The 20,894-nt window shown below is 35.4% G+C and overlaps 1 protein-coding gene across 1 annotated transcript; it reads left to right on the top strand.

The window, feature by feature from the left end:
* Positions 1-6,390: 6,390 nt before the first annotated feature.
* Positions 6,391-13,453, top strand: LOC132555604 (relaxin receptor 1-like). The gene is made up of 6 exons (XM_060219953.1): positions 6,391-6,709; positions 8,008-8,079; positions 9,996-10,367; positions 10,680-12,308; positions 12,656-12,795; positions 13,439-13,453. The coding sequence occupies exons 1-6, from the start codon at positions 6,391-6,393 to the stop codon at positions 13,451-13,453; spliced, it is 2,547 nt and encodes an 848-aa protein (XP_060075936.1).
* The last annotated feature ends 7,441 nt before the right edge of the window (positions 13,454-20,894 follow it).

Here is a 20,894-nt window from a genome sequence, read left to right on the forward strand (position 1 = left end):
GTGGAGGGGGCTATACATCAGTAGATACAGTATAGTATGTACTAGAGAGGGTGGAGGGGACTATACATCATTAGATACAGTATAGTATGTACTAGAGAGGGTGGAGGGGACTATACATCAGTAGATACAGTATAGTATGTACTAGAGAGGGTGGAGGGGACTATACATCAGTAGATACAGTATAGTATGTACTAGAGAGGGTGGAGGGGGCTATACATCAATCGATACGGTAAAGTATGGACACGGGAGGGTGGAGAGGGCTATACATCAGTAGATACAGTATAGTATGTACTAGAGAGGGTGGAGGGGACTATACATCAGTCAATACAGTATAGTATGTACTAGAGAGGGTGGAGGGGACTATACATCAATCGATACAGTATACCGGACGGTGTGCATTTACAGTACTAGTGCATCAATCAATAAAGTAAGGTATATACACGGACGTGAAAAGGTCAGTATTACCATTTGTGATAGAATAATGGGCTGACAAGCAGTTATAGACTATAACTGGACAAATTTCTTTGTCAAATATGAAATAAGACACAGGCAATAAAGGGATTGGTGAGCTTATAACATTCGGTTAAAATTAGCATCAGTCTACCAGTTGAAGAATTCATGGGTGGGTCATTTTTTGTTACCAGAATATGACCTGAATTTATAACATATACAGACTTTTTTTTTTTAGAGAGAACATGATAGTACCTTTGTTACAGATATATCTGACTGGTTTTATTATGAGACATGATGTTGGCAAAAACCCATCATACATGTATAACTGGATTTTATCCTGTGTAAAGGTTGGGCATACATGTATACATTTTGATTTCACAGGTAATAATTAATCCATTAATCGGGGCTGAAGGATAGCCACTATCGAACAACATGAAAAAAAATTGTACTTGTTTAGGTATCAAACAATGATTTATGTATGTTTTAGATATCGACCAATAAATGTCGATGAAGAATTATTGTTTCAAGATATGGAGGGAATATTTTCGAATTCAATCAAAAAAAAAAAAAAAAAGAAAAAAAAAGAAGGTGTTTTGGTCATGATACAATCACAGATTTTATCTCAAATCCAAACAAAACAGATGATACCTGTTGTACCTGTTGTTCAATCAACCAACCCATTTACATACATGAAATATAACAACATATAATAAGCAAAGGCATCACATGGTATTTGTATTCAAGTACATGTACTTGTTATGGATATCAAACGAAAACCGATACTTGTTGTGGCATTGATCAAGCAATGACCAAAATAATACTTGGATTAAAAATAATATATATACATATTCTTGTCATCATTCACAAGCTCAATTTTTCCTTTAAAAAAATACATTTTGATAACAAACAATAGGCTTACATGTTCAGGAGACTAATTAATTACTATTTTCCAGCTTGGTTATGCAAGCTATTTAGATTCAACTTAGGATAAGTATGCCTTGTTTGTGTTACAACATGATTGTAGATTAAAAAGTTCGTACAATCGATGATCATTTCCGAGGTACCAACGGAAATATGGAAATACGTGGGATCATGCTGATGATGCTGCGACTCGCGTAAAAGGAAATCAAAGTACTGTAAGTACTGCTTTACAGTTTATGCACAGGCATTGCGGAGAGTTGGGATGATGGTATGGAGATGGTTGATGTTTTTGATGAGAATCTTTTCAGAGTCTCTAAAGATCCTCCCATCACTGGTCCAGTAAGAGTCGATGGTTTTAGCCCATTTAGCTCGACCTAGATCCTTTACTGTTGCTTGTCTGGATTTGGTTAAATCTTCGGTGATGAAGAGCTTAGAGGGGTTATTCTTTAATAGTTTTTTGTTTTTGTACACATAATTTTTCAGATTCCAAATATTGAATCGGCAAATAATTTGGTGATTTCCATCTGGGTTGGGTCTTCCAATGACATGAGACCTCTGGATATCTTCAGGTCGGAGATTAACATTTAGTTTGGATTTACAAATGTCAATAATGACTGGGTCAGTGAAGGACTGTTGATTTCCGGTTAACCGGACATTGTGAAAACGAAGGCTATTCCTCCTGCCGTATTGTTCGAGTTCCTCAACTTGAGATGTGAGGGAATCAACCTTGTTCTCAAGAGTCGAACACTTAGTGGAGAGGGAAACATTAGACTGTTTAAGTTCAATGATTTCAGCGGCCTGGTCATGTATCGTCTGTTGAAGTGGTAAGATCATGTCCGCCATTGTATCACGAACAATTGATTGGAATGTTTCCCGGAGATGAGGTATGCACGTCTCTGCCCATGCAGGTGCTATGCCGGAAACAAATGAAGGACTAGATAAGGTTGACTGTATCAGTCTCGTAAGGTCAATTGTCTTGCCTTTACCTACGTCAAGCTGGAGAGAAGGGCCCTCCTCTCCACCCGAGAAGGAATTTCTCCTTTTGTGGGCTGGGCGATCGGACATTCCGGGGGACACAGTGTCCGGAGATTTCCGCTTGCTAGAACCTGCCGGGGTACTGGGCTCAGACATAGTGAAGATAATGAATTTGAATGTTCAAAGAGAAACTTTTCTCGTAGTCTATAAAATTGTAAGTGGCAAACATGTAGTGACACGAAAACAAGACGGCCGAACGGTCGAACAAAGAACAGTAACTGGTCGGTTACAACAGACGTGAATTCTCTTTATGTGAGTGTACACAGGGCACAAATTTTCATATTAACGGGCACTTCAGCATAATGGCAAAATGTCAGACTGGTACCCACCGTAAATGACACGCACAGGTATATAAAAACAGCATTTCGTGGTAGAGTCGTTCAAAAGTGAACAGTGCAGATCGCCATCTTATGACGTCACGCCAATGACGTCTACGCGGTAAAGTGATGTTATATATTAAGACGATCTTGCCACAACGACAAGGATTAAAACAAAATTGATGTTCTGTTTGTAAGTTTTGTTTGTTTATAAGTGCTGTTAGTTGATAATTCAAACCAAGCCCCCAGACTAGCTTCTTCTCAACTCGCACGTACAGTGTTCTGTACGCTTACGTCATGTCGAGAATTTCGTAAAATATATTGTTCAAAATTTATCAATAGTTCAACTACAATGTGCTTCTTTTTTTAATATATAGTAATCGTATTGCTATTAAAAAAATAAACTAATTTTGGATGCTTTTAAAAAAGCGATTTGAAAGATCGCGGCATTATTTACGCAGAAAATTACCGCTAGAGGGCTCTAACTCTTTTCGATATTTCAGCCAATGAGAGGGCCAGGATCGGTAAATTTTGTCTGAAAGGCAGTCGCAATAGGCTACACGTACTGAGTACGTTTAGCCTAAAAATGCATTTTAACAGATACTTTAAATGACGCGCATAATTCAAATTGTCTGTAAAACTGCAGTTTACACACCAATAAACAACAAAAAGAACAATTATTTCTGAAATATATCATTATGACATAAAAACAGAATACCATTTGGATATCGTCTTCGTGATCACATCAATATATCTTCAGTTAACGTCATAACGGCTTCAAAGATTCGCCTACAGAATGAGTAGGGGTGGGATAGGAACATAAAAATGAAATACTGGAGGGGGCGTTTTGTTTTACAAGAATAACACAGCTAAACCAACAAGGGATTCACTGTTTCATTACAAGATAGGTTAGATATAAATCTAAATTTTGTTGAACACTGTGCGCCCTGACATTTCAGATCTATAACTGGTGACAGTTTTTTCTTACGAAAATGTCTAAATGTATTTTTATATCCGTAAGCAGATTTACACAGGTGTAAAATGATTGGGTTTCCCGTTGTGGATGACTGGTTTCATCTGTAAACTTCCGCTTGTTGATCTTGAAAACGGTGACAGACCGTCATGTTTTTTACCTACAAAATTACATATGTATGCCACCTGTAACCTTTGTCTAGATGGTTTCTATGAAGATTATGCAAAGACACAAGTAAAAAACAGCTTTGAATACAGATTTAGAATTTAATAAAGTAGAACCAAGTAATGAAATAAACTACGTCATACAGTTGTTTTTTGTCCTTTTAGAACCCGTCAGTGATATTACGCGATTAACTATTGAAGCCTAAAACTGACAGAACCGCAAAAGTCGAGAAAATATTATATCGATTTAATAGAGAAAACACTGGGGAAAAGCTAAATGTGTCAGATTTAGATTAGAACACCACTTAAGAACAGTTTACATGTATAAAAACCTGTTCTACCACAATAGTTTGGTTTTATGCAAATCCAAAGGCACCAATTAATCATTCCATCTGTTGTATAAACATACATTTTGTTCCACATGCACAACAATATAAAATGCGGTGATCGGCTAACAGGTTGAACTTTGACCGAAAGGGCGCTTCACCCACTTATCAGAACGCGCAATAAGTAGTTCGTATTTTTTTGTAATAATTTGATTTCTATTTCTATACATAAATATGATTTTTATTTTTTATCATAAAAAAGACGTCATTTCATAATTTGTCGTTATAATCAACAAAGTTTTGCGACGGCAGTTCATGGTTGTTGTTGATAGAGTAAAAAGAAGGATGATAGTTTGGTCTCATTACAATAATCAAATTCATGTTTTCATAATGACAAACAAGTTGCATTTTAATGAGACAAGATATTTCATTGTAGATGGCTGACGCTCTTCGAATTGCCATGTTCTTTCTTGTATCGGTAATACTATGGTTCAAAGTATCGCGACCATGTAGGTATGTATGTTTCAATATGGTACAGCGACAGGAATAATGTAGATAAATAGATACCAGATCAAAACTGGAATGTGCCAGAATCTGTGACCAGAACCTGTGGTGTAACGCCATCAGCTGGTATCCAGACTTCAAGACATGTTTTGGATTTAATCACTTTCTCCGACATGGTTCCATTTGCCCCATTTCAACATCAGTGATAAAGGTAACGGGTTCTACAGTTAAATTTTATTCTCAATGGTTCAATTTTTCGCTGCTATAGCACCAAGTAAGTAAAATGTCATTTCAAAAAAGTCTTGAAACGGACAACGTTTATCTATGATAATCTCATTTTACTTGTATCTGCTTTTTACGATTCTTGACAGTCTCAAAAATCAAGGCTTAAATCGATTGTTATATAACAGAAAAAGAAATGGTTTACTTGATCAGATATGGATCAGGAGAAAAATGATAAAGTCATCTTGACATGCATCTTTCCACACTATAATTTTTTGCGTAATAATTAGCCGCTTCTTAAAATATACGTTAGTTTATAGATTATACTGCTGCAATCTCTTTTCTTGAGTTTTTTGTCAATCTGAAGAGGATATTTAGTAGACGTTAGTAACATAAACATACAGTGAGCTGAATTGTCATCGAACTCGAAACTTTCGGAGTCAGATTATTGCTCGCTCATGATGTTATTATGAGGTGATGGGACTCGTAATTTCCAACAATCATCATTCGGACTTCCGAAAAACAAGAAAAGTGTACAGTGTATCTATCTCGTATTACGACGAATAAGTTTCATTGACGTAAACATACCTCTAAATGTGTGTATATATGAAGGATCTACAACAAACCGGGTTGTGTTTCAAGTTACTTCCGAATTTATTAACACTTAATCAAGCGATTGATCTATGTGTGATTGAAGGTGGCAGACATCTTATTCTCCATACGCTGCACAAGCATGACTTCAACATGAATAACATAACTGACGAAAACAAAGGTAAATACCGTAACAAAATCTTGCTTGTTAAGATAAGTTTACTGTTGAAGACATGTAAGTTGTTAACACTACCAGTTTACACAAAGGATATTTCAATTTCGGTTTTGAATGATCAATGCCTATTTGTTAATTCAGAAATGGCCGAATTTGGCTGATTATATTATAATAATCTTTGTGCCTTTTCAGTGACATTTACCCAATAATGCATTAATAATTCAATAAGTAATAATTACTTAATGAATCTCTCATTTTATATCATGACGGAATATGCCACCTGTCACGAGCTTTGCACTGAAACCAAATTTTTGTTATGACAATCAAACAATATTTGTGGTTTTCATCAGGAAATTATTTATCAAACTCTGTGTAATTGTGTACATATGGTAAACACCAATTACTTAATTGTTTGTTTTACTAATAACTCAATATTCGTGACCAAATCTTATAAATACCATTGGCAATTTATTAACACAAACATATGTAAATGCTCCAGTTCTCGACATTATCTGACACTGCTGTAGTGGACGCTACCACAGCTCTAGGCGACAAGAAAATTTCTTACAGTTTTTATCAGTCACTTTTTATTTCAGCTATTTTTTGATGTTTTAACGAAATGCTAAATTTATTTTTCACAGATATTCTGTTTATTTTCTTTGTGTTCTATTGCCAATGGTTCCATCAAGGATGTGGATATACAACAACGATGAATAGCAGTCAACAAAATGGAAAAGTAATGGTAAAAAGAAATGTTGACATCAATGATGATAATGATGATTCATTGTTGGAAGATGTACAAGATAAAAGATTATTCTTCTTCAGAAAAATCCGCGAAGAAAACATTAATAAATTGGTATATACAGACGAACATTCAAACAGAACACTCAAGTCACTGTTGGAAGATATATCTACAGAGTGCAATGTGGAGGACGAAAACATGACTGACATATCTTTTCGCAACGAATATGTTACCCAAACAGACCTATTTAGAAAACACGATAAGACTCCGGCGGATGATTGTATTGGTAAGTTTTTTTGTTTTTTGTTTTGTTTTTCTTTTTTTGCTTTTTTTTTTTTATCACATACAGATATGTAAGCCATGTATATTGTACATACAAATATGCTGTGTAGGTGGACATGTTTAGTTTATCACACCGTCTGTTTGTTACCCTGTGAAGTCTTTTGTATCATATCTGCGTTTATATCACCGTGTGATAATCGTAAAGCGGTATCTATGTTTTGATTTGTTTTTGCTTTGAAGTTTCATATCCACTATTTATATTGAGGTTTAACCATAAATTGACTTGTATAAGTCAACAATATTGTAATAATATGGACATAATAACGTAACAGCATGAATGAAAAAGGGCACAATAAAATGGCCGCCTCTGTTCGTCATACACATGTTTCTTCTCAAAATGTAGTATCTTAAAATCACAAAATTATTGTGATGAATTTAGAAAAAAAGAGTTAATATATAGATTAAGTATAAGCATTTCCATGAATCAATTGCAAAATATCCGTTAGAAAAGGATAAATCCTCGCAATATTCATTAAATATTACATTCGATGTCTTTGAACAAATCTGGCTCTTGGCTTCGTTGACGAGCCCAAAAAATATCGGAGTGTGCTTTGTACAGTAGTAAAATATACTGTACAGGAATCATACATTAATTTGTTAGTAACATCTCGAACGAAAACGACGTTTCCACGTTGAGTGGTCAGTCAAAGGATATCTAGTTTCTTTGTCTATGAGACCCGTGTTTAAGCATAATCTGAATAATCAGCGTGCATTCATTCCTAAATCGTCAGAGGGAAGCAAATCGCAAGACTTCATACAGACCACGACACGGAGAAACGGAGGAATTCTTTGTACAAGTTAACACTACATTAATCCGGCACAAATACCAACACCATCAAAGTTTTGGTGTTTGTATTTGTTTCAGTGTACTGTGGATTTACTGGGTCTCTGTGTAAGCTGATGATCGGTGGCCATGTTGATATTTTTCATTGACAGACAACAACAAAACAAAGCGCTTGACATGTAGTCCGATGTCAAAGTTCAGAGGTTAACAAATCAGAATTATTGGAGGTCAGAGACGACCAGTCAGAGGCTTTGAAAGTGTTTACATATCGCGGGGTGTGGTGTGTAAAAAAAGCAATAACACAGTGCTACGAATTTTATCACGTTGCATATCTGTTGTGAAACAGACGCAGATATGGGATAAAGAAGCACATACGATAATATTGTAGAGTACAACATAGTAAACCCTATTCTATAATATATAACAGAATTTTAATTGATTTTTTATATGAATTCCAGAAAATGACTGTGGATACTCGTATGATAACTACAATTGTTATTTCTCCTGTATCGGGATTGGTTTACCTTGTGGTAAGTACTTTCTTAAATACTGAGATGAATATATGGACAGTCCTTTCAAATCTAGATGTGTTTCTCATTTTTCTGCTTTTACTTCTTTCACTTGTCAGCTTCTTTAATCTTTCGCTTGCATTTTCGCTTATCCTTCTTTCTATTCATTCCTTTTTTCATAATTCTAAACGTTTAACGGCTGGTAAGTAGGATTGTTTTAAACATCCATTAAGAACGATTATATACCTAGCTTTGTAACATACCATCAATATTTTGTATTTGTTCAATTCCATATCGATACTTTTTGCACACATTTATTCAGAACACACATACCTTGAACATTGAACTTAAAACAAACATGTGACAAAGGTCTTTTTTGGCCTTCCCAGTTGCTCCTAGTGTTAAAAGTCATTTATCTCTTCAATTTTTACTCAATTCAGTGTATTAGATCCTAAAATATATGCTGTCCCAAGAAATAAATAGAGGGTCATTATCAGATTAGTTTGGCTTTAGCTTTCGGCAGATGAAGCTTTTATCGCTATTTCTCAGAAAGCTTTGGATAATTTGTACTTCAAAATAAACATGTAGGTTTGATTTGCGCCCGGATAACAACACCAACACAATCTATTATCCCAATTAATATTTAAAAAATTGATAAATTCTTTTCAGATTTCATATTAAATTGTCTGAGGTGAGTGATTATTTATCTTAATACTGATTTGAATATTAAGTTGATCGAAAGGCAGACTTTCTGTTGATATATTCCCAAAGTTCCAAATAAATTCATTGTTTTTGTGGGCCTCTCTTTTTATTTCATCGATAAACTGAAAGAAACCCCGCAAGACTGATGATAGAAGATAACACGAAACAGATAATAAAAAACAGTCCATTTCATATAATATTATGTATACCAAATCCTTTATTATCTATAATCAATTAATTTTGGTTGCCATTACAAGAGATGGTTCAAAATTAAGATGATAGAAACGCCTCATATCCTTTGATTGCTGGCTCCAAAATCTACCCAGGATTCGGTTTAGTAATGTCAACGGTTTGAGTTTGAGACCAATATTCCATGTTCTCATTTTGTTTAGTTTTCACTGCATAGTTAGATGTTCTGATTTTGGAAATGAACTTTGTGTGTTTTAATGCAATAACGAAACAAGTTTTTCCAACATATATTTATTACTCATGTTAACGCCAATGTGAGCTTGCGAAGAGTTTTATTTTTGAAAGAAACCGGAGTATGTGGTGAAATCCCACGTGGGCGGACATTTGATCCCGTGTTTTTACACGGAATCGAACACCGGGCGCCTCGTTTAAAGACGAGTGTACTACCAATGCGCTACCAGATCATCCATTGATTTTTTTATTTCATGATTACCATCCAGAATTTTCATTTTACTGGTTCTCAACCCCTATTTAGTACGCCATGAGCACGGCTTCCAAGACGTGATTTAACTATACAGCACAACTAAAATGATATTGCAAGACCCATTTACTGTCTACATTGAGTATATACCCGGAAAACGAGTTCATATCTTATATGTAGAGAAAAATCAGTTCATTCATAGCATAACCTTTCACATAGGTACATTCTGATCAGTGTGTTATCACCCATAGCTTTTGCTATGATCCAGCGGCATTGTGATTGAATCATCTTCATTGTGACGTCATCAAAGAAATATAATAAGAATATCGCCGTTTTATATTATATACAAGTTTAACAAAATAATGTTTTACGAAGATTTGCAAAAATATCCAAGTTATTTGATAATCAGAATATTTGTTAATTTCCATTTCTTATGAAATTTATGGAAATTTCCTTTTACGTTCTCATATCGACGGAAACCTATATAAAATCCAGAGGGTAAATTTATTTTTTGTGAAAGCAAAATGCTAAATCTTTTTTGTTTTCTTTTTTGCTTTCATTTCAGAGCTTACGAAATGTTTGAACTCTTCGTTGACCTGCATGGATGTTTCTCGTAGTGATATTGTCAAGATCCATGATCGTGCATTTTCTGGATTGTCATGCCTTGTCCTTCTTGATCTTTCCCGAAACAGAATCCAAACACTTAACAGTGATATATTTAATGGACTGTCAGATTTGTCTGAACTTGACCTTTCCCGAAATAAAATCAAAACTATAGATAATTATGTGTTTAATGAACTGTCCGATTTGACTAACCTTGACCTCTCTCAGAATAGAATTAGCACTATAGACAATTATGCCTTTAATGGACTTTCTAATTTGTGTCGACTAAATCTCTCCCACAATGAAATTACAGTCATTAGCGAATATGCATTTGGTAGGTTGTGCAGCATTAGGAGCCTGGATCTGTTTGATAACTATATATATTTGCTGCCTCCAACTAATTTTTCTAGTTTATTGATTAAGCCCAGATTAACCTCGGTTGATATAAACCAAATGTATCAGTTAATGATGGCTCCAGATATTTCCCCTGTTGTTCTGAATCCTTTCTTCTATAGTGTCATTGTGTCACAAAATTCAGGTCTAAAAACAATATGCAATGCGCTCAATACCAGTATTGAGTTTTGGTGGGGTGTAAATAAAAACATTTTATGCGGACTATCAAACTTAGAATATCTTAATTTATCAGATAATTTCTTCGGAGGAATATTGCCATTAAATTTACCAAATCTTCTCAAATTAGATTTGTCGAAAAACGACTTAAGTTCGTATTATCAGATCACATATGCTTGTCGAGAATTACATGGATTTCCATCCATGCTGATTCCAGATTTTGCATTCAGTGGATTTCTTAGGTTAGAATTTCTAGATATGTCCAACTATCATGTCTTATATCTACCAGATAAAATATTCACGGGTCTCTCAAATTTGCTGGAACTTCGTTTGTCCTATAATGACATAGCAACTCTTCCAATTGAAGTTTTTGTAGGCCTTTCCGACCTTGTCAGCCTAAACGTATCCAACAATAAGATATCATTTCTTCCTGATAACGTGTTTAATGATCTGTGTAATCTCACCCTCCTGGATTTATCTCACAATAGGATATTGTCCCTCACGAGAAAAGTATTTAATAGACTCTCTAGTCTGAGAAATCTGGATTTATCCTACAATATGATACCGTCCGTCCCCGGTAACGCATTTAAAGGTTTATTTAGTCTCGCCAACCTGAATCTATCAAACAATAAAATCACTGCTATCACAACCAAAACTTTTAGACGAATTGTCTCACTAATGCATCTTGATATATCTTATAATAAATTAAGTCTCATACCGACCGGGTCATTTAAGAGAAGTGGTAAAGTGAAGTGTCTGAATATTATAGGCAATCCATTAAACGTTCGAGAGGATATGTTTGAAGGTTTGAACAACTTAGAGATTTTACTGACTAATACTCCTTTTTCGTGTTGCGTAAAACCGAAATCCGTCGCCGATAATAAATGTTTGTCAACTTTATGTCTAAGCTCATCTTGTGAGGTACATTTTGACGCAATGTCGTCCTGCCAGACGCTTATTCGCTCAAAGATATTAAGAATCTTTCTTTGGATTATAGGAATATGTGCGGTAGTTGGAAATTTTCTAGTTATTTTCTATCGAACTATTATTGATAGAGAAAATATGTCAAAAAACTTCTCAGTTTTTGTATTGAATTTGGCTATTTCGGATTTTCTAATGGGTGTTTATCTGATGGTAATAGGTGCTGTAGATGCGCACTATCAGGGTGTGTATGCTTTAAATGCTATGAAATGGAGAGAAAGTTTACTGTGCACATCTGCTGGCGTGTTATCGACAGTGTCCAGTGAGATGTCCACTTTCTTAGTTCTGTTAGTGACACTACACAGACTGATAGTCATTGTTTTTCCTTTATCTCGTTACACTCTTCAAAAAAGCACATGGAGACTGGCTACATTCGTGTCATTAGTCATGTGGGTAGTTTCTATTACAATAGCAATCGTTCCGACGATTTCAGTGCAGTCATACTTTAAAGGTGGATTCTACTCCCAGTCAAGCGTATGCCTCGCATTACCACTGACCGCTCACAAGAAGATAGGAGCGGAATACTCTGCTGCTGTCTTTATTGGCCTCAACAGCCTCATATTTATCACAATCTTAGTAGGACAAGTCACAATATTCGTCTGCCTTCGGAAGAGACCAAATATTTCAAAAAGGCCGAATCAAAAGGAAGATAAGACAATCGCACGAACCTTATTCCTTGTGGTAGCAACTGATTTCTGCTGCTGGTTTCCTATTGGTGTGATGGGTAAGTATACCCAACCAAAGTCATTCAGTACAAAAACGCCAATCGATAGTCGAAGGACAGTTCGTTAACGTAAACGCTGATTTCTTTTCCATGTGTGTTTTCTTGTCAAATTTATGACAGCATACCAAGATGTTGATACAGCTGAAACAACATTAATATACAAGTAAATGTGTATGATGACTGCTATATTATTCACTATTGACATAAAAGTTTGATAATATCCGCGGGTTTAACTCCATCTGACATTCTATTTTCGTAAACATATTATGAAATCTATTTGATACTTCATATTATAAAGAATAATGATAAATATTGAATTCCTGTCATCGATTACGTGATTATTCTAGGAATTACAGCGCTTAGTGGAACTCAACTCTCAGATGAGGTGTATGCATGGGTGATGGTGTTTGTACTTCCGGTAAATGCCGGTGTAAACCCGTTCCTGTACACCATGACTTATATCTGGAGGAGAAAAAGATCCCTTCCTGTGAGTGTATTTCACTAACATTATCAATATGATTAGATGATAAATATTTCTTCGTGTTTAATCAACTCTCTCACGAGAGTGCTCATTTTGACATGGACGGAATCTGGGAGGAGGCCGTAGAAGAACTCACGAAAAACAAATTATAGGGATATGACTGTCTCATGGTTACACTTGTCTTATTAAAAAAACTGCAATACATCAAACTATATTTTCCTGGGTTTTTATTAATTTTCATTTCGTTGTTATTTTCATGGACTGCATTTTCACTTACTCAGATGAAGATACTGTATCGTTTGACATTATGCTGATTGTCATTAGTGACTAACGGTGTGTAAATAATGCTATCATAGTTTTCAGATTCCTAGTATTTTACTCTGTATGTTCATGGCGTTCTTGGGGCTGGTTCACCTCTCGAACTAGATTTTGACTTCTCTTCCGATCACTTCCCTTAGTTGCCTCCCAGGCTTCAAAATTTAGGACGAAACAGTATGATGCAGTTGAATTCATTCTTTGGTTCTACTGTTTCTGACTCTAAATTTGTATTAAAAGACATTATTCAGTTGTGTGTCTTTTGTACTCTCTATGAGTTTTGATACAATGTGTAATTAACACACTAAGAATATGACAATGATTTTGATTTCAGATGGCTGTGAGATAAACCTGCCATCAGCGGAAACGAACGGACGAAGCCAACGTTTAAGTGATGAAAAAATCCGAACTGCGTCAGGAAAATAGTTATTATGGCACATAGGAGATTATATGGTATGAATCAATTGACATTGTTAAACTTAATTTCAGATATGTTCTTATTTTAAACAAAGATATTTCGATGATAAAATGTAAACTTATCATGGAAGTTTTCGCAGGGGTGGGGATAATTTAGCTATTTCTATGGGTAAATTGTAAGCGTTGGGGTTATTTTCGCGATCTAAAGACATTCGCGTAATAAGCATTTTTTTTAAAATCAGTAAGAGTTGTCTCCCTTGATCTTTGCTTGACGGAGAGCTCATTGTCTGCCTGCGTGCACTTAAAGAACTCTACCTGTGTACACGTACAGTGTATATATTAAACAACAAAGTGTTAATACATATCATGGCTACTGTTATTTTTGCGTTTGTCCAAGTGGATACGTTTCTCGAGTATTATGAGGATTACGGTTTAGATCCAAACAAAACTTCACAAAGCTTTACATCACGGTATATTTCAAGAATGCCTATTGTTAAGATTTATTAACTAAAACACCAAAGAGCATTTATGGATTACCTGATTTAAACCTAGCAGATACTATAGATATAATCTGAAATGAATTTTTTGATGCAGCAAAACCCCTGAGTCCGGAAAGAACGTGAAGAATATTCCCATTATACTCCGGTACAAAAGTCCACGATATAGGATTGATAATGGACCAAACAATGCTGCCAAACATTTCAGTGGTGTATTTGGAAGTAACATGAATAGAAGCTATGTGCGAACCATCACTTGGGCACTAACATTCGCAAAATTAGCATACATTTCACGCTTTCGTAAATTTCCACGTTCACTGTGTGAAATTTAGCTCTATTGGACTAGATATATCAATCTTCAGCAATCCATTAAAACGGTGTCATTGGTATCATCACATCTATTTTGATAAACAGTTACAGTATGATCATTGAAAGGCCGTGCAATTTTCTGTCCTTATTTTAAAGATCAAATGTGCTCTGTTTATAAAGTAAGTATTGAAGTGGATCTCATAATACAAATAAATACACTCGCTTAAAACTGACTGTAGTTACATTACATTTTCTCCCACCATTCACATCCGTGTCTCCCTTTTAAGCCGGGGAAGATCTGCTTGTCACCCCTTAGGGATAGATAGCCTTGTGCCGATTAGCACGTACTAAACCAGAAGTTCGATCAGAACTACTCCTGGATTGTAAACAAACATCGTCTGCTAGCTATCGGTATCCTGAAGCAAATAAAATTGTTGTCGACATCGTGGCGGAAATAATGGGAAGGGAGAAAAATAATCATCCCTACCCTCAGAGTATGTGACAGAGAAATCTCCAACCTTGGCCCTCATGTTGCAATCTCTATTACGAAACTACTAATCAAAAAGGTGAAATAGAAGGTGGTTACATACATGTAGAACTCCCGACGTTTAAACATTCTCTATGTATGAAATAGTACAATGTATTTGTAGACAGCAAACACTTGTTATGTAAAAGAGGACTTCACTGTCAATTGTCACTGGTTATAATATATTTGTATTATCAAATAGCTGTTAAATGAAATCAAGTTTATAATATGTTTTAATTGCAATTTTCATGTATATATTTTGTCTGAGACGACAATAAATTTTGGGATCTTTCATTTAGGTATACTTGATAGTATTTCGTTGGAACGTAAAATACAACACAGACACCAATAAACAATTAACAGTTTATATAATAAACTAAAAAATTCAATATACAAACTACACAATAGCAGATAGACCAATCACATGTTCTTCCCTACTCACAGTGTGTGAAAGTCACTTCCCTATGCAGAGCGTCCTTACTTTCGATTCGTGATAACACTGGGTCACAGCGCTCGAGCTCGGGCTCTCGCGGTCATGGTGCACACACACACACACACACACACACACACACACAGAGTCAAAGTTCACTCCTTAACCCATTGGTTAAACTCTAAAACAACACGTGAGGTCTGTCTTTCCTTCATCATGGTATCAGGCTCCGTCTTCTTCACTCGCCATCTTCCCGCTTCCTCTACCCAAGCCGATTCTCCGAACCCCTCGGACTTCTTCCCAATAACAATGTCTCAAAGTCAACTAGCCCAACAGTCTTTTAAGTGCGCACGACACTAAACTTTTATATGCATCAACAAACCACATTTATTTTGACATATTTTTAGAACATCTTTATTTCCAGAGATGCTGAATGAAGAATGATATGGGGAATTTCACGGTCGTTATATTTCATTGTCATGTGCAGTTTGAAGTAGGATGTGTTTGATGCTCGTTAGTCCGCCTGTTGGTTCCGTTGTTGTAGTTCTCTCGTTTGACATTACCTACTTAGATTGACGGATATTTACATATACATACAGATAAGCAGAAGACGCTTCCTCTTCCAGAGCACTAGGTTTTATTCTTCGTGTATGTTTTTGTTATTTTATTTAGTAGCTGTGTATTCGGCTTAATAACAAACAACTTTAAAAATACCTTTATTTAATGTTAAAGGACATGTGAACACGTACAAAACATATTCCACAATTATGAATCATTAACGTGGCTAGTATTTCAACATAAAATCATGTGACGAGAAATGGGTCTTTGAATTCTTTAAAAATACTGATAGCCAATGAAAATTCCACGCTCTGAAGTTGACTTACCAAAGGCGTGACAATTTTCTAGAAACCAGAAACAAATAAGTTAACTGCTTTTTTTCTACTTTTCCACGACACTTTGGTAAGATGTTGTCTTTTTTAACTTATAACTTACTTATGACCTTAATCATTAAATAATTATGTATGCAGTTTAGTACTGATTGGTTCTGTGTAATTTCAACTCTGTAAGTCCTTATAACACTTTTATCATCTGTTCATCCGACTTAAAAATTTCCTCGACCACTTCTGACTCAATGAACTAAAACTGAAATTAAAAACCGAAAAAATGTCCATGCTGTTAATTGGTGACGTCGGCTACTTAAATAAAGGAGTTAACCAAGGCCACGCTTGCCACAGTTCAGAATATACACATGTACCTCACGTTGTTCTAAATTTTTCAGATAAATGAAAATTACATCATTTGTACTGATTCTGGGGGTACTGCAACACTCCATCTAGATTTTGACATTTTTCTACCATTTAGGATTTTCCTCAGTCGCCTTCTAGGCTTTAGAAGTTAGAGTTTAGGATCACTGTATTTACTCTACCTTATTATAACTTTGTAATAAAAGGCGCTGTTGTGTTTTCGTACAATCTTAACAAGCAAGACTTTGTTATTGTATCTACCTTTGTTTTCGTCAGTTATATAACTCATGACGTGGAAGTCTTCCACCCTAGGTCACACATAAATCATTTTCTTGTTTCCGTGTTAATACTGTGTTGGTATCGCCTTCGTTTAGACTTGTCAGCATCTTGTCTGCATCTTTGCAGTTTTCACCTCAACACTCATTTGGAGGACGGAATACATTTGTGATATCAACACAGTAGCAAACATTCAATACACTTTACTAGATAGTTCTAACATGGCATTTGTTGTGTCAATGAAACTGATCTGTGTCAATAAGGGATAGGTACTTTGTACAAATCTGTCGTTCCTTAGAAGTCCGAACGATGATGTTGAAAATAACTGGTCCCAATACGCAATGATACATAAAAAACAACAGCCTGACTCCGAAAGTTCAAAGTTCAGTGAAGATTCAGATCACTTTGAATGTTACTGACGTCAGACGATGCCACTTGATATCTTAAATACCTTCCCCACAAATTCTAGAAAAGGCACAGAAACGAACACAGAAGAACATGCAAGAACAAGGATAACGGTGAAGTTATTAAGTTTGCGACAATATCATCATGATATACTACTGCAACTTTCAAAAAGCAGAAATGTCTGTTAATTATTACGTAATTTAGAAGTAGTATTACAAGACCCTTAAGAGTACGTGTGGACCCCGGGCATGAATTGGCGTTCTGATCCCAGCTAATAACGTTACACATGACGCTTGGTCACAAATTCTAACACAGTACAGTTTTGATCTGATAGCCAAAGTTGCCCCATCAAGTCATATACTGACATTTTCTTGGGTTCTTTTGAATGCGTGTTCAACAATTTTTTCACTGGCAGGTGCTATATTAACTCAACCGTGTGTTAAATTATTTAAGTATTTATATAGTATCATCAACCTTTTGAGACTGTCTTTGGCTTTTCTAAGGTAAAAACATAACCACATTGATACAGATATTTATTCATTTACTTCACATTATTCCTGTCGCGTAACCATATTAAAACAAATACTTTGGACCATAGGACAACCGGTAACAGAAATGGACATGGTAATTTTCAGAGAGCCAGCCATGTAGAACGGGATATCTGGTCATATTAATTAATGTACCTTTGAGTATTATTGTCAAAAATGTGCAAATGATTATCTGTCACGTTATCAACTAGGACCTCTTCTTTCTGCTCTATCCACGACAACCATGAACAGCAATCGTAGAACTTTTATCATTTAAACGGCAAATCATGAACTGCCAACGTTTCTTGCGACAAAATATGTTCCGTGAGAACGCGTAGCGCCCTTTCGGTCAAAGTTCAACCAGTTAGCCAATCACAGCATGCTATATTGTTGTACCACATGAAAAATATTTGTATGCTTATACAACACATGAAATGATGAATCGATGCCTTTGGAGTTGAATAACACAACAATATTGTGTTAGATAAGTTTTTATGCATCTAAACTGTTCTTCAACGGTGCTCCAAAGCGATTAAGCACAAAGAACAAAAGAATGGAAATGTATATATATTGAAACCTGTTAAAACCATGACTTTTACTAAATCCTGTCACTTCTGACACGTTTGACCTTTCCCAAATATTCTCTCTGTTAAATTGGTATATAAATACCTTTACCTTTCCGGTAAATGTCAGTTCTCAATTCCTGTAGTATTTTCTGTATTCAAAATTTAATCCTGAATATTCAGGAGGTCCAACGTGTTTGGTATGTTAAGTATGTACTTTTGTGTTATAAGCAAGACAACTCTCAATAACATATATATATATGAATATAAACATTTGATCTAATTCAGGGATCAATATGGTATGTACATTAGGTATGAATCAATAGCCATGCTGAACTAGTATTTACTTTATATGCCTTTATATAGATAACTATATATAATTATGTAAAATGAAAGTGCTACATCTACATCTTTGCTCTCTAAAACAAAAAAGTTTTAAAGCGACGTGATTTTCCAATAAAAAAATGTATATCATTAAGTATAAGTTTGTTTGTAGGTCCATCACAAACAGGACAGCCCTGTAGAACATTTATATCTATATGATTTCCATAACTAGTTAGGAAAATATTATCATTAGTAGTAGTAGTACATTCTTAACGACCCTTGAACACATAAAAGGTCATTAGGGTCATCAACCGGTAAACACGGCGATCCAAATAGGAAATAACATCAAACAAACTAAAAGGTAAAAGACAAACGCTAAAGATCTTAAATGGGTATATTCTCACATACGATAAAAATGATAAGTCATATGCTATAATATAGACCAACATTTTTCAGATAACCTAGAATTTTAAGATACCAACAGTTTCAAAAAGGGTCTTTAGACCTGTAACGTTGCGATAAAATGTTTCTCGAGGGCACAGAAGATCAATTCAATCCAAATCGAAGAAAACAGCAACCAAGTGCTTGAGACAAGCCTCATGCAGAAAGGTTTCAAGTCCAACCAAATGATCGTTGGTGCCTCGCTTGAATCTAAAACTAGATTTCAGATACCAAATTAATCTTGAATTTATCATCAGCTCTAGATTTTTACAAACTTGTGAGTGATGTTGGTCGGTAACTGGAGGGATCTGTCCTACCTTTAACCTGTTTGGGAATAGGAATCACAGTTGCCCTTTTCCGTGATTTTGGGACATAGCCCGATCTAAAGATATGATTAAAAATATCAGGTTTTTCTAACGATGACTCAGGTAGGAACTGATAGTGAATATCATCAGATCCTGTTGCTTTTTCGAAGTTCTAACATTGAGAAAGGTTAATTGTAAGTTTCATTGCTTTCGGAAGAGAATTTCAATTTTTTTTTTTTTCGAGTGGCCTTAATTTTTTTTTTTAAGTTTTTGAATGATTATTTGCAGACGAGTTTTTGGAAAAAGCTGATCCTAAAGCAAATTTCGATGTGGCTAATTTTCCATTTGTTTTCAGATGTCCCATTCTTTTGAAAGATATATTACTGCTGATTCGTTTAATAATTTCCCATACCTTTTCAGTGGATGTATTAGAACTCAATTTTGACACATAAGATCTCCAAGACAATTTTTGTGTAAGCGTATAGCTATGTCGAAAAAGTTTGTCATTCAAAAGAGGTTCTTGGGCAGTTGCTGCCGGGTAACTTCCACAATTAGTTCACCAGATCGCTGTTAACACTCTCTGGAGTACTGCATGTTGACTGGATTTTTTTCTGTTGAAATGGATGACATTGGTTTATCCTTTTCCAACGATCGTATGACGATGAACTGGTTGAAATCATTGTCATCTTCTGAGTCTGATGATCAACACAAGGCCGTTATTTTTGGGGTTTTTTTGTCCATAATGAGATGTTTAGATTTCCATTACCCATACTCCTCATCCACCTCGTCTAACAAGTGGACACTGATAACGGTACGGATCTCCGGTACACGAGTGCCAAGAATACACAGGTAGTATACCCGAAAGAATAGAACTCTCTCGATTGACCCTTAAGCAAACGTTTTCTGGGAGATGAAAAATGAAAACTACAAAAATGGATTGGTATATGTTTGAGTGAAATAAAACGGAAAAAACTTAGAACATATAGTTGATATAGGGTTTGGCATGACCAGCCGATTGATCATTGCGGGCCGCAATGATTTTCTGTCTTACTGAGATAGAGGCCAAAGTGATGTATTGGGGGAAGGCCATGCGAGATTGCTTGAGAATAAAGCGCAAACCACATAACCGCCTTTCAACCACCATGGTCCTTTCTTCCAGTACTAACAGGACGCCACCCACGGCAGACAGGAGTTGAGCACATGCAGTAGGACACAGCGAATGTATTCTAACCCCTATCCGCAGGGGAAAGTTAGGAAATTATTACGTGAATTTGAACAACAGCATGACAAAACAACCACTTATTATCACTTTAGAATCAATAATTATCAATGTTTCTGTTTCGTATATCTTCGGTATCGTTCATTTTATTTTGGTGTAGGCGATCTTCGGTAGTTTTCGGTGTTTTTCAGTTTGTCTATGATGTCAAAACTAAAATGTCTTAAAACACTTTACTGTGTGATATACATTAACATTTGAGAATAGGTATGTGCACTTGTTTTCAAGTTTTTAACAAGTACCTTGATTC

The sequence above is a fragment of the Ylistrum balloti genome, unplaced genomic scaffold (assembly GCF_031769215.1).
Source record: "Ylistrum balloti isolate Yb309-2 unplaced genomic scaffold, AGI_CSIRO_Ybal_v1 Utg370508, whole genome shotgun sequence".
NCBI classification, from domain to species: domain Eukaryota; kingdom Metazoa; phylum Mollusca; class Bivalvia; order Pectinida; family Pectinidae; genus Ylistrum; species Ylistrum balloti.